This window comes from Lagopus muta, chromosome 5, assembly GCF_023343835.1.
Source record: "Lagopus muta isolate bLagMut1 chromosome 5, bLagMut1 primary, whole genome shotgun sequence".
NCBI classification, from domain to species: domain Eukaryota; kingdom Metazoa; phylum Chordata; class Aves; order Galliformes; family Phasianidae; genus Lagopus; species Lagopus muta.
Genome location: NC_064437.1, coordinates 50,527,984 through 50,542,734, shown reverse-complemented (window position 1 = coordinate 50,542,734; position 14,751 = coordinate 50,527,984). Strand labels below are relative to the sequence as shown.

At 41.7% G+C, this 14,751-nt stretch overlaps 1 protein-coding gene across 1 annotated transcript; it reads left to right on the top strand.

Moving 5' to 3' along the window:
- Positions 1–8,237: 8,237 nt before the first annotated feature.
- Positions 8,238–14,749, top strand: LOC125694118 (D(1) dopamine receptor-like). The gene has a single exon (XM_048946854.1). It carries the CDS (start codon positions 8,483–8,485, stop codon positions 9,818–9,820), a length of 1,338 nt encoding a protein of 445 aa, XP_048802811.1. The 5' UTR covers positions 8,238–8,482; the 3' UTR covers positions 9,821–14,749.
- Positions 14,750–14,751: the final 2 nt, after the last annotated feature.

The window sequence follows — 14,751 nt, the reverse complement described above, 5'->3', positions numbered from 1 at the left end:
GGGCAAGGTTCAGTTTTCTGCTCTGTGTTTAAGCTGTGCAAAGATGGCAGACAGGCCCTTAGGAAATGCAGCCAGACACAGCTGGTACAATTGGGGTTAATCACAGGCAAAGCAAAAGAACAGAAACTCTTAACGTGTATTATTTCTTAATGCTAATCGTTGAGTATATTCACTAAGAAATGTTTGTCTGTCTATAATAACCAACACACAACATTTGGAGCCATGGATTGATAGTAATGAGAAATGAGGGGGGAAAAAAGGAGAGACGTATATTTACTATGCAGAAATGTCACCTACTAGTTATCCAGTGTTGCATCCTATGCATATCTGAAGCTATTTTCCAGATCACACTTAAAGCTTGTGTTGCTGAGTTAATCAACGTAGGTTTTTATGCTGTTTCTCACTACAGTATCACAATCCAGCAGTGCATTAAGTAACAGCTCTAAGTACAGCCAGTAGGTAACAGCTACATCCAAACTGTAGAACTGAGAACTTCTTACTTCTCATTTCCAAGGGTATAACTCATTTTATCCTAACTTGATGTCAAGAGCTAATCATACATCATTCTCCCCACCTTCTCCATACAAGGGTGTGCACAGAAGGAAAGTCAAAGGAGGGCTGAAAGGGACATGGTCCCCAGTAGAACCAGAACTCATGTTACACCACCAAGATGTAGTCAGTGCAACAGATGTTTGTCATGTTCTGCCAAAAGGAAAGAAGCACATACTACAGATAAGGATTTTTGGTTGTTTTGTATCTGAACACAAATGTGTGCCACTTTTGCTAGAGAAGAGCAGCAGAGCAGTGGCTAGAACTGCTGGGGCTGGCAGTGCATCAAGTGACCTCTGCAGGATGAACTTCATCTGAGTGTAGAGAGTTCCCAAATAGTTATTAAACATCACCTTTACTGTGAACTCTTCATCTGATCTTTACAAGCTTGAAGTCTAGAGAAGTCATGAAGATAAAGGACAGAAATTTGAATACGAATCAATTTCTGAGACAGCCAGAGCAGGTTGTGAGGCCCAATTTGTTGCACCCACATACGTAAGCATTCACATGTAAGTGCCCCTCAAGCACAATGCCCAGTCACTTTAAAAGCTGCAAACAGTCCAGCCACGAGCTTACAGGAAGTTCGGCTTAGCACTGCCTGACAGTGTGGAATAATAACCCAGCTTAGATAATAGAAAGTTTGTGCTGTCAAATGAGTATTCAGGAAGAATCTCAAGGTCTTTCCAAATACAAGTTGGCTAAGTTGGAGGGATGTGGGATCTTCAAGGAAAAAAGAATGAATGCAGGGCTGTGAAACCTTCAAAATAGCTTTTATCTATTTTCTGGCATTGCTTCTGTCCTGCTTACATACTGCATACCTAATTGTTGTTACTACATGAACCCAGCTCATCCCAGCACCAAGCTTTACTGCTGGCAATAGCTTGGTCATCCCTTCAGGACAGAAAAAATTGCACCTCATCTCTGTGTTACCTGACCATGTTGTCCAAACAGATCGTTTTGCAAGCAAAATTTAAGAGCTAGAGCTTGAAATGGTCCTTGTGAAAAACTAAAATTCAGTGTGTCACATCTACTGGAGCTAGAAAGCCTTCCAGGCTGCTGGCAAGCACTGTGTCACTAGATCTCTAAAATCAGCAAGTGTAAAACAAAGCAAAAATCAATGCTGTGTCTGTCTGAAATTCTTAAAAGTCAAATAACTTTAAGTACAGATTAAACTGCACTTCTTAATGCTGAGCACTGTCCTATATAGACAGAAATCCATTTTCAGTCTAGCCTCTGAAAATAACATGCATCTTCCGTCCAAAAACTATTTACACATCATGGGGACCTGGACAAAACAAAATAAGAAAAACACTGATTTTCTGAAAAATTGAAATTTGCATCTTGTAAAACAAACCAAGGAGACACATTCCTAACCAACCCTTTTGTCTGAAGTGGAACATAAATTATTAATTTCTATAGGAATCTGAATATGATTTGGCAATAATTCTGCCACATCAGTTAGTAAAAGCGGTTATCAGAAATTTTTCATCCTGCAAAGTGCTGCGTGTGCCCTCTATTGGAATCATATGATAGATTGCATCTCTTCAACTTTAAGCTGGCTTTATAAATGCAATGGCAGTCAATGAAATGTTTGTGTCCTAGAGAATACGGACATAACACTTTGAAACAAGCAACACTTTATTATAGAGTTTTTCAGTTGTTATCTTGATTACTGTAATCTAGACTAAACACTGGTTAGAATAATGAAGGTAGCGATTGCTATAGTAGTATAGTGTATTTTGCATTTCTGTTTATAAAGCAAAATCAAAAAGCTCTTCGCTTTGCTCTGGCTCTCTGTAAAAGGGCAGCTGTTGTCACAAAGTACTTGAGTAGCTGGATGTGTTGTTTTGTTCAAGTTCTGGCTTTTATGCAGTGGAACTTAAAAATAGAGCTCAGATGTGAGAGGGCAAAAATTGCACTAAAATCATCTTTCTGCCTCCTAAATGATGGGCTGTGTCAGAAGCCAACTCAACTGAATGCTATTCCAGGCATACTCGCAGCTGCCTTACAGCAGTGCTCCCTGCCTGCCAGACATCAGAAAGTTAGGAGTCCTGCACCAGAGCTGCTGGGGCATCAAAGCTTCTGGGTTTTTAGACTGTACCAAAATGTCATACTGGGCCTTTCATTTCTGCCTGAGTTATCTTCTTTATTTAATATGGAATGTTTGCTCCGTCTAAAAGTGCCTTTGAAGGTGCTGAGTGGGAAAATAGCAGCACTCAGTCACTGCCAACCCTCCCAAGAAAGCTAGAGCCAGCAGGCCAGGGGCAATGCAAGACAACCAGCTCCTGATCTGAGCTTGTTGGTGAGAGCAGATAACTGCAGCTGTGCTGGGGAGGTATGGGCTGGGGAGCTGATTAAAGCTGGGCTACCAAGAACAGCAGATGGGAAAAAGAAGTGACTCACTTATGCCAGTTCTGAAGAGTGATGGAAGGAAAAATGTCTTGAGAAAAGAAAACTATGTGATATCATTATCAATGCAATATCATTTCAGAAATTCACTGAAGAATGGGCTGAATTACTGAAGCTGATCAGAACAAAGCTACCACCAAAGACAGATTTTGCCTTTAAGCCGAGCCTTTACTCAGCAGACTGAAATAAATTCGTTTAGCCTCATCTGTTTTGGAACATGAACATGATTTTTCTACTTAGTAATAAGAATTCACTTGTTTCTTGGCACAATGCTGAACTCATTTGTTCAATCACAGTAAGGATTTATGATCATTTTTGAAGGAAAACGTCTTGACTGTCATTGCATTTATAAAGCCAGCTTTAAATTTAAGAAATAATATAATTCTTTTTGCATATTTATTGCTAACAGAAAAGATTAAATAGAAGCAATTCAAGCAAGATAGCTGTGGTAAAATGCACAGTTATGGGATGTTCAGTTGAAAAGTAAACCCTTTGAATGACTTCTTTTCTTTCATGTTTGTTCATATTGAAGCTGCAATTGAAGTGACAGTTGATTGGATCTCCTACACTGCTTCAGCCTCCTCACAACTTGATTTTCATAGTCTTAAGGTTTTTAAAACTACTGATTATTTTAATCACTTAAACATCTTTTGTACTCTCGTTATTAACAGAATCTATTATTTACCGTAGTCATGTGCTAACCACATTAATTATATGTAAAAAGGTAGAATTTCATAAAATGACAGCATTAACAGAATTGTTCAAATAAGGGAACAGTGAAGGAAGCAGAGCCATTACAGCAGTGCTAAGGAAACAACGGAGACATTCAAACAGAAGTGAACCTCTGGACAGAAGGATGTACACTTTGCAAGAACACGCAAGTTTTGTGTCAGACCTGGAAGCTAAAAATACTGCACCTACATTTAAATTATTACTCTACAGTGATATCTCCAGGCATTTCCAATGAGAGGGATTTACACAGAACATCTAGATTGAAAAGGACAGCTCACTAGAGTCTCAACCAAATGCCTCAGTATCAGCTAGAAGCCCACGCCATGCCCCAAACAGCATCTGTGATCTCTGCACTGAGCAAACTCCAAAAACATCTGAGCATTTAACTCCATATGTGTTCATGTAGAAATGAACACTCATTTCTCATGAACACAACTCATTGTGTTCATGTAGAAATGTTCTGACCCATCCATTAGAAATCCCTGTGTGTGCTGACCTGGTTGCTCCCCTGGGCACCTGGGCATCTGTGGGAAGGAAACTCAGGGCAAGAGCAGAAAGGGAGCCAGACTGTGCTCCTGTAAATCTCCTGATCTGGGTGGAGATGGTGGGACGTGCTGCAGTGCACACCCACAGCTCACTGTAAACAAAACCTCAGTGATCCACTCATTAGAAGACAGAACTTTTCTGTTTAGATTACATATGCAGAGAAGACAGAGACTCTGCATCTAGAGAATTTGTCAACTACAGTAGACTAAAACACCTTAGCCTGGTATGAAAGAACCTGATCAGCAAAGCTTCTGCAAAGAAACACCAGTTTTTGTTGAGCTGGTAAAAAATGCTGTCTTGCTTTTGTGAAAATAGCAATAAAGAAGAAGCAATGGTGCTTTTTCTTTAACACTCAAACTTCTTTAAATATTATTCCTCCAAAAAAGATTAATAAAAATATTAAGAAACTTTCCCTTATCTCTCAAGGATACCTTCTTAACTGCTCAGTGGTCCAAACATGCAAGAGGTGGTGTCTTCACTGCTCGGTACTCACTGCACTGTGACTCCAGCAAATGTTGTGGAAGAACAACTTGCCTGTAATCATTATTCTTCTGCTTGTTTGTCTGAATTCAAGAGCTGATTATTAAACACTTTTATCAGTTTAAGACCATATTAACTTAAAATGTGAAGAGCAATCACGGACTCTGTTTCGGACATCACAAATTCAAACTGTTTCTATTGGGCATGAACAGACTCAGCATGCTTTTGATACCTTGCTGCTGACTTAATTATTCTTTCTTTAACTTGTCTAGACAGCTTCTGAAACAATGAATTATTCAGTGAATTTCAATTCTATTATGCAGGTAAGCCATATCTCTGTAATAAAAATGCTATTTAATTTCAACAGTAAATGTTGGCTTCACTGTACAAATAGATTACTAGTCTCAGTATATGATCAGGTTAATGAAATTCACATCGCACTGAAACAGGAATAAATTACCTAGAGTCAAGATGATAATACACGTACACATGTATTTAAGCATACACTTGCACAAAGCTGGATACATTCTTTAGCTATACAGTGCAAAATAAATAGGTAGAGAGATAGATAATCATCCCTGTTTCAGATGTTTTGTTTTTGCCTTCAATTCTACATGATATTTTTTTCCAAGGCATTTGAAGTCACTCAAAAGCAGTAGTGGCAAAGGTAATCACAAAACCCAGTTTAGTGCAATTCAAATGCTGCCATTCAGACTGTAAGGTGGACCACTTCTTCAGAGATTCATTTTACCAACATCCTCAATGGGTCTTTACACAGTGTAATCACATTCCACTAAACAATATTACTTCATACACTTGGTTACACTCACTGTGACAAAGTATCAGAAGTAAAAGAACTAGCTGATCAACTCTGATGACATTAAATCCATTTGACAAAGCAGTAACGACTGGCGTTGGATGAGCGTGGCCTGCAGCGTGCAGTCATTGCCTTTCAGACCTTGCAGCGATACGTGCCCTCCAGCTGGGCCTCACTGTAGAGCAATGCTAGTAGGCAGGAGCACAGTGGCACAGCGTGCAAGGGCTGCATGCTCACCCAGGAGGCACATCCTTGGCCTGGAGGGTCATGGGCTGCCTGATGGCAGATGTAGTTTGACCTGTAGTTACCTTATCAGCCAGTGCAGTAGGGACCTACAGAGGCTTGAGCTCTGAATGTGGTAATAGTACACTATCAAAGGCTTAATTTTAAGTTCTGAATCAGATCTCTGCTTAACTATAATATGTGCTATAAATATATGAGCACTGAGTCTTGGATGAGATAGCTTTATGAGAGAGAAGTGAGAGAAGCAGAAGGGAAGGAGAGGGAGAAGGAAACTGGTTTGGGTTTCTGACAAAAGTTCCACTGAGCAGACAGTTTTCCAGTACAATGATGGCATTTAAAAAATGTACAGTGTGAAGAGATTACATGCATTTATGTACATTGCAGTATGTTTTACACATATTCTCCGAGCAAGTTTCCTTTTTCAAGTAAGAATGAGCTTGCAAATATTCTGGAGTCACAAGAGACTATTTCACCCAGCCTAGCAGCATCTTCTACAGTATCGTTCTCGGACCCTTCCTATTTTATTCTGGATAAGTTTAATGCATGGAACATCCACATGTCTTAAAAACAGTCTGCAACATTATCAACACACTGGCTTTCACAGTGTGTTGTGTTTTTCCCCATCTCTCTTTCCTCCCTCTGCGATAAGCTTACTCTTCACTCTGCCGTGACCAATATAGAAAGACGAGTGGGGCAGTGTTTCTATTCCTGTCATTGCCTCTGACTCACTGTATGGTTTCTTAAGCATTTGCATCTTGCATCCTGGTATCTAGGAAGATAAATGTGATTGTCAATATTTTCTCTAGAATCAGGGCATTAACAACATCTCACTTCTTGTGGTCTCAGTTGTGCCTAATAAGAGTTGTATCCACAACACAGACTTTTACCAGTGAGACTACCAGTAGGGGCTCTCACTTCTACCTCAATTCCTACTTCAATTACATCTCTAGGAACTTAATTTTTTAGAACTCTGCTTCTCAGCTAGATTTGACTTCAGCCACTTGCATAAAAACGTATGCACACAAAACAGCATGAGCACATTCACTTTCCTTTTTAATGAATGCTAAACTGGAGATATACGGAGACACTGAAAACAGGTTTTTCCATAATGCTGCCTACCTTCTGCTATAGAGCCATGTAGCAGCACTGCTGAACATACAAAAACATTGCTTTCATTTTTGGTACATGTGTGCCTTAATTTCATCTACTGTCTTGTGTATTATTCTTAACAGATTCCATTCTTCAGGATCGTTTCATAGATTGTTAAAGAAGAGCAAATGTATCGAATAAAATTAGCAAATGTATATAGTTCTTACAAATAAAGATTTAGTTTTTAGCGCTGGAATAAAAGCCAGAGACTTCCTACAGCTAGCAGATGCTGACAAAATCCATTTATGTGGAAATACAGATGGCTCCAAATAAGCCAAAGTGTGCCGCCTGCTTGCATCTTACAGCCTATGATATTTTGACAGCAACTATTACTTTAATAAAGCATGTATTTTATCAGAGAAAATTCTAAATTGTTAAATAAAGAGTTTGTCTTACAGACAAATGAGGAATGTATTTCAGTTCCCAGAGAACTGAAAGAAGCAGCAAGAACAGCACACAGTGCTGCACTATGAAGAATATGGTCTCCAAGGCACAAAGCAATTTGAATCTTAAAAGCCACGACCAAATGTTAACAATCTGTTATGAGCTGACACAATGCAGCCTACTTATCCCAAACATGCTAATTTTTACAGGGTAAGCTGCCAGCCTTACTATTCAAAATTCATGTTAAATGTTCCAGTCTCTATTTTAACTACCAGGAATATCTTCACCATACAAAGGAAATCAGACAGTTCCTGGCTTGGCTATTATTTACACTGACACTGGTGGATGAAGCAGTTTTAGTTGGAAGCAAATAAGAAAATAAAACAAAAATCTCCTCTAGAAAGAGGTGCCTATTTGACAAGCTAAGTAATGACATGAGTTGATCTTTGCTATTCACGTTCCAACATACATATCCTTTTCTTGTGATGGGATTATCATATGCATTCTTCAAAAAGAAAAGATTATTCCCTCCCTGCATTAGGACACCTTCTCTAAAGCAGGCTGTAGATGCATGCAAGACACATTTATATAACAACACGTATGCCATTGTAAAAGCAAATGGAAATACTGAAATGTATCACAAGACACCTTAGGCTGAAATCTCCACAGGCAGTTTTTGGGTGCTAATTTCTGTGGAAATGCACGGACAGCCTTCTGCCAAAATAAAAAACCCATGCTGGAGAGGTCTGAGGCTTCCACCCTCTGGGTTTCTCGACTCAAGAGTAAACAGCAAAACAGAGTTGCTACACTGTAGTGAGAAGGCAGCTTCCACAGCATCCTCCCAGATTTAGTAGCGCTCAGTGTAGGCAGATGCCAAGCATTACCCTGCTCTTTAGGAAACCAGGCATCTCATTGCAGTCTACTCGGCACTCACGCAGGAACACGCCGTGCGCTGTGAAGGCTCTGACGAGCACTGCCCCTCTGCTAGTAGGCGGCCGCGGCTCTGCCCAGCAGCACGGAAGCAGACCTCGGGGGCCCATCCGTCCGACCTCCTCGGCCACCGCACTCCGGGACGATGCTAAGCAGCGAGCCGGTGCCTCCGCCCCGCAGTCGCCGGCAGAGAGCAGCACCGGGCACGGCAGGGTGCGGTGAGTAGCCCGAGGCGCGGCCCTCATGGCGAGCACGGCGGGCGGCCCGAGAGCACTGCAGGCACTGACGGGCTGCCTGCTGGGCGCCCTGGTGCTGGGCACTCTGGCGGGCAATGCTCTGGTGTGCCTGGCTGTCCTGCGCTTCCGCCACCTGCGCACAAAAGTCACCAACTGGTTTGTGCTGTCGTTGGCTGTCTCTGACCTCTGCGTGGCCATCCTGGTGATGCCTTGGAAGGCAGTCACTGAGGTGGCCGGTGGCTTCTGGCTCTTCGGCAGCCACTTTTGTGACACCTGGGTGGCCTTTGACATTATGTGCTCCACCGCCTCCATCCTCCACCTCTGCATCATCAGCCTGGACCGGTACTGGGCCATCGCCAGTCCCTTTCGCTACGAGCGCCGGATGACGCAGCGTCTGGCCTGCGCCATGATCGCCCTGGCCTGGGCCCTCTCCATCCTCATCTCCTTCGTCCCCGTGCAGCTGCACTGGCACAAAACCAAGGACAGAAGGCACCCCAGCTCCCTCTGCGATGTCAGCTTGAACGGCACCTACGCCATCACCTCCTCCCTCATCAGCTTCTACATCCCTGTGGCCATCATGATCGTCACCTACACTAGGATCTATCGCATTGCCCAGGCCCAGATCCGCCGCATCTCCACCCTGGAACGAGCAGGCGGGCAGTGCCCAGCCCACAGCAAGGAGCCTGCCTCCAGTCTGCGGAGCTCCCTGCGCAAGGAGACCAAGGTGCTGCAGACCCTCTCCATCATAATGGGAGTCTTTGTTTGCTGCTGGCTGCCCTTCTTCCTGCTCAACTGCATGCTACCTTTCTGCCAGCCTGAGAGCGACAGCAAAGGGCAGCCACCATGTGTCAGCCAAACCACCCTCAATGTCTTTGTATGGTTTGGCTGGGCCAACTCCTCAGTGAACCCAGTCATCTATGCTTTCAATGCAGACTTCCGTCGGGCTTTCAGCAACCTGCTGGGCTGCCAGTCCCTCTGCTGCAGCACCACCAGGGCTGCAGTAGAGAGAGTCCACCTCAGTAATGAGCTGGTCTCCTACCACCAGGACACCACCTGCCAAAAGGAGGGAGCCACTGTCACCATGCCACCCACCACTGTCACAGCCTGGGTGCAGCCTGGGCCCCATGCAGTGAGTCCTCAGCAGGAAGACAGAGAGGAGCTCCCCATGGAGAAGAGGCTCATGAGTACGCCAACACAGGCTAGCCCAGGCAGCAGCCCCAAGTGTTGTCGTGTGACAGCCACTTTGCAATTGGACTATGGGTCAGAGCTGCCCCTGGAGACTATTAATGCCTTTACAGGGCTTGACAGGCATGAGAGACACCGTCACCCCATTCCAGAGGGATAAGTAACTGCATGTTTCACACACACAGCCATCACACAGAGACAGCTCACTGCCTACACATGAAGCATGCCCATACTCTCAAAAAATCCCAAACCAGAGGGATGGGAAACATTGTTTTTACCCCAGGGGAGTGACACATGTATAAACCCCATTCCAAAAGCACACAGCAATCACACATTGACCTCTTCCCACTGCCACCTTCACCTCTTACCCTCTTTTATAGCAGGTAGATATTTCCCACATATCTGGTTGCCCCAGCTCTTCAGTCAAACTAACTTGTGATACTGAGAATTGTGTAATAACAAAATTTACATAGAAAACTTACTCTGTTAGATGTAGCTACTAAAAACAGTGGGTTGTTTTGTTTTTTTTTTTCCCCCCTCTCATGGTTTTATATGATACAGGTACATACAGGTCTGAAAGTTTTGTTTGGTTTTAGTTCCAGGTTTATTTCAAAGCCATGTGTCTGGATTTATACAAAATAATCTGTGTTTACACTTTTTAAAAATTGCTTAATTAAAACATCATCTTCTGTTGAGTCGGAAGATTGCTCAACCCCTAGAAAATCCATCTGCTGTTATGAAGGATCCTGAGCAGTTCCAGGTATCGAACTCTGGAATCAGCATTTAATGATGTGGATCTAGGCTGTTCCTAGCGATTACTCACCTTTTAACATCACCCACACAACCAGAATTTAACAGCTGTCATTCAGTACACTCAGTGCCTCACCTGGGGAGCAATCCTGAACAAACCCAGTGTTTCCTTAAAAGAGATAATCATTGTTTTTGTTGGTTTGATTCTCTTTGGTTGTTTTCTCAGTGATCATATATGAACTGCACGTGGATTCAGAAGCTAAAGGATCGGTATCAGTTTATTTGAGGATTTTTCTTGCTACCTTTCTTCCTCCTTGCACAAATCAGAAAGTCATACTGTAAGAGTGGCAGCATCTTTTATCTCCTCCAAAAGAACAAGACTACATTCTAAAGCTGCAAGGCATCTCATATCACTCCACAGTGTTGCACAACAGAGCCATCATGGAATGTCCTGTCACACCAATAAAACAGTCCTGATGAACAGCCCCTTACTGCCTGCCACACTCCTGTCTCTGGTGCAAGAAATTATTGTTCACTGGAGACTTTAACATCTATTTCTTTTTTATTTTTTAAGTATGTGCACAGACTCATTATTAATGATAAAAGTTGCTAATCAATGGAAAGGAAAAGTCTACCTACCCACAAGGTTTGCTCTTGTTTGAGAGCTGTCTGCCCTAGCAAGACTTTTGTACTCAACTGATGAAAACATATATGACAGAATGGGTTGCAGAAACTAGGTGGTGAAAGCCTTATTTGAGCAATGTTCTCTTAAGAATAATCAGCACAAATGCCTGGTAGCTGGTCATATTTGTGCTAAGAATGGAAACGGTTTTTTGTATCACTTCTTTTGGTTATGTTTTAAATGAGATTCACTAAGAAGTCAGATTGTGCCTAGAAATTAATGGGTATTGACTTAAGGAAGAAAACAGCTTGGCCTTTACTTCCAAAGCTTACTAAATGGACAGTTTAGAATTGCTCTTAAGTGATTCTGGAAAAATTTCATAGAATTGTAGAAAGTTTGTTAGTACCTAACTTATAGTGGTGTTTATTGATGTGCAGATGATACAAAGTACGATATCTTACAGCTGTACAAACTGTTGTAGTAAACAAAATGTAATGCTCAAGCCTGTAACAAACTTCAGAGATACTATACTATAAATTGTTTATACTCATTTTAAGTGATATATTACTGAAGGTGCTTCACGTGAAAATTACACTGCAGAGCCCTTCACTGCATCCGTTGATGATTTAATAATAATATATAAATATTGATATTGTATGTATTCGGATTTTCCTAAACTGGGGAGGTTCTTGAATGATAACCTCGCTATCACACTCCTCACTAGCCCAAACAGCTCCCTGAGCAGTAAATGAGCAACACCTCTGTTGCTAAGAACTTTTCTCATTGATTGACTGTGATTTCTGCTTGATATTTTTCTTGCAACTGAACAAGCAGCTGAGTTACATAAGGCAAGATTCAATTAATACCATTAGGCTCAAGTGTGATGAGATGTATTAGAATTACAAGAAAAATCCAAAGGTTCATTTCAGCAGGATTTAAGAGACAAAATTCTTTCATATTTGCACCATTACAATCCCTTAGAAGAGGCACTTTCCAAAGTAGAACTTCAGCAGCACTTCATCTGCTTCTGGGTTACTTCCAAACACCAAACAAATAGTGAAGGTGTTGTTTTAGGACATTTACAAGGGCTATTCCTCAAGCACAGATTTCATAACTCAGATCAATAGATACTCCTTTATGTGCTGACCATGTGTGAGGTATTTCTCTGCCTGAAAGAAGTTCAGTTTCATGCCTAGTTTCCTACTTACTGTACCATTAATGTCAAGATGACCTAAAAAATAGCCTTCAAATATCCTTGGTGTCAAAATGGTCCAACCTGACAGATACCATATCTGAACACTTATTAACCAAGGTCTAACTATACTAATCAAAACATCTTCCAGCTCCACCACAGTACACCTTGCAGGGCTTTATGATGTACACCAGCTGCCTTCTCTGCTAAGGCAAATAATTCCCATTCTCTTTTCCTTCCGGCAGTACTAGCATCTAGTACTAGATGTACTAGAACACCACATCGAGACAATGTTTCATCCTGTTTTCTAAGCAATATTTTTCAGAAGTTAACTACAATACATGCATACACTTGACACTGGTTCCATTTTTGTGTTGCCTACTGCTTACTTGTTTGCTTGTCATGTCATTTACATTACATTTTAGTTTGCATTATACACAAACTTTCTGCGATTGCCATTTTCTAAGCAGCCTGTTACATCTGCAGCATTGCCCCAATACATACCTGTTTCAGGAACTAGAAGGTACTGAAAAATCATGTGTTGCTTGTTTTGCATGAGAAAACATGAAGCCTTGTGACATTGTTGCAATTCAAACCTTAATAACAACAACAAAAAAAGAACTAAAAAACAAAACCAGTCTCAAAGTAAACTCCCAGTCACCTAAATCCTAATAGATAAAGCCTGAGATTTCCTCCCAACCCCCTCTTTCCAGCCTTCTAACCTAGAGAGAAATACCTGTTTCACTCATCTTTCTTGTTCCCAAATGCACACAGACGTGCAGCTACTGCAGAAAGGTTTCCAGCTTCAGCTCTTCCCACAAATCACTGCTCCATCACTAAATGATAAACAAAGCAGTAGAGAAGAAAACCAAAAGGAAACCATCACAAAAATAGACATGGTTCACAATCTCAAGTCTAAGCTGCCACTTCACACAGCAAAAACCAGTGCAGTTGTACAGATGTGCAGATTTACGTTTAAATAAGCTTTTCAATTCTTCCACTTGGATGTTTTCATGACCGGCACTTCATGGAAGCCTGTGACAGTTCTGTTAGCCTTTATATACTGCAAAAAGTGGTTCCGAAGTATTGGAGGAGATGATGCTTTTCCAAAATTAGTTTTCCCCCCTCCTTCCTTTATTTCTTCCTAAATGCACTCATTTGCTTTGCTGAGTTGAAAATATCAATGTAAAAGAAGCCAAGGTCATACCTCAACCGTGTGTATACATATATATATCTATATATATCTCCTGCTGGTACTAAGATGATATCTTAACATTGCATTTAAACCTTAATTTCAGTGAAAAACATCTGACTTAGGTAGCAAAAGAGAAATCTGTTGCACCACCCAGTTGTCACAAGCATCTGCTGCTTTGTTGTTGCCAAAATCATGTCTCTCGTGTTGGATTTCGGATGCTGCACCTACACATACCACACACCACATGAAGTGAATGAATTTCAATTAGTTGACTTTTTCCTCAGTAAAAACAATGTTGAAAAATTAATCCTTTGCTCTCCATAAGCTGCTTTTTCCCAAGGGGCTGAGAAACACCATCCATCCAGTGCCCCATGTGGTGCCTGGAAGCGGTTTCATCACCACAGTTACATGACAACCACCACCAAACTCTTCATTTATCTTGTTGTTATAATCTTAGCCACTTTTCTGAATCCTCCCCCTTTCCCTGCACACAGGAACATGCAGGTGGCAATACCACCACGTACTGCCTATTCCTCAGAGTTATTGTTTTAAGCACTGCTTTAAATTCACACCGAAGAGCACAGATTTTCTCCTAGCATATTTGGCTTCAACAGATTTCTAGTAATTCAAGTCTGGGCTCGTTATCCTTTATTCATCCTTGCCTCCAATCATTCAAGACATTTTAGAAAACCCAGTGAACAACACCTGGCCTATACCCACAGTCCATATTTTTCTGTGCTATCTATACAATAGGATAACTGCCTAATAGTGAAAGTTCTGAAAACATTAAGAAATATATATATAAGAAAGAAAGGAATAAAAGAAAGAAGGGAGAGACTACTTAGAAGGGTCTGCTGTGATAGGACAAGGGAAAACGGCTTCAAACTACAAGAGGAGAGACTTAGATCAGACATAAGGAAGAAGTTTCTTACGCTATGAGTGATGAGGCACACAGGTTGCCCAGAGAGGTGGTGGGCACCCCAGCCCTGGAGACAACCAAGGTCGGGCTGGAGGGAACTCTGAGCAACATGATCTAACTGTGGATGTCCCTGGTCTTTGCAGGGGAGTTGCGCTGGATGACCTTCAAGGGTTCCCTTCCAACTCAAACTCTTCTATTTTATGACTTACTGAATGAAGATACCTGATTCAGCATGGGAAACTCCCCAGACTCTGACTAAATGAACGGAAAAAGTGATGCAGATGGGATAATACAATCTGGTTTTGCACACTTGCTGCAATTGTTGCTGCTAATAAAGCTGAATTAACCAGAAATCATACTGAAAAGTGACAAGTTGTAATGATATTTAGTAGCTATGTAGAGCTTGGTTTGTC

Coding starts and splice junctions, on each gene's coding strand:
- LOC125694118 (XM_048946854.1), top strand. CDS start 8,483: ATGGCGAGCACGGCGGGCGGCCCGAGAGCACTGCAGGCACTGACGGGC.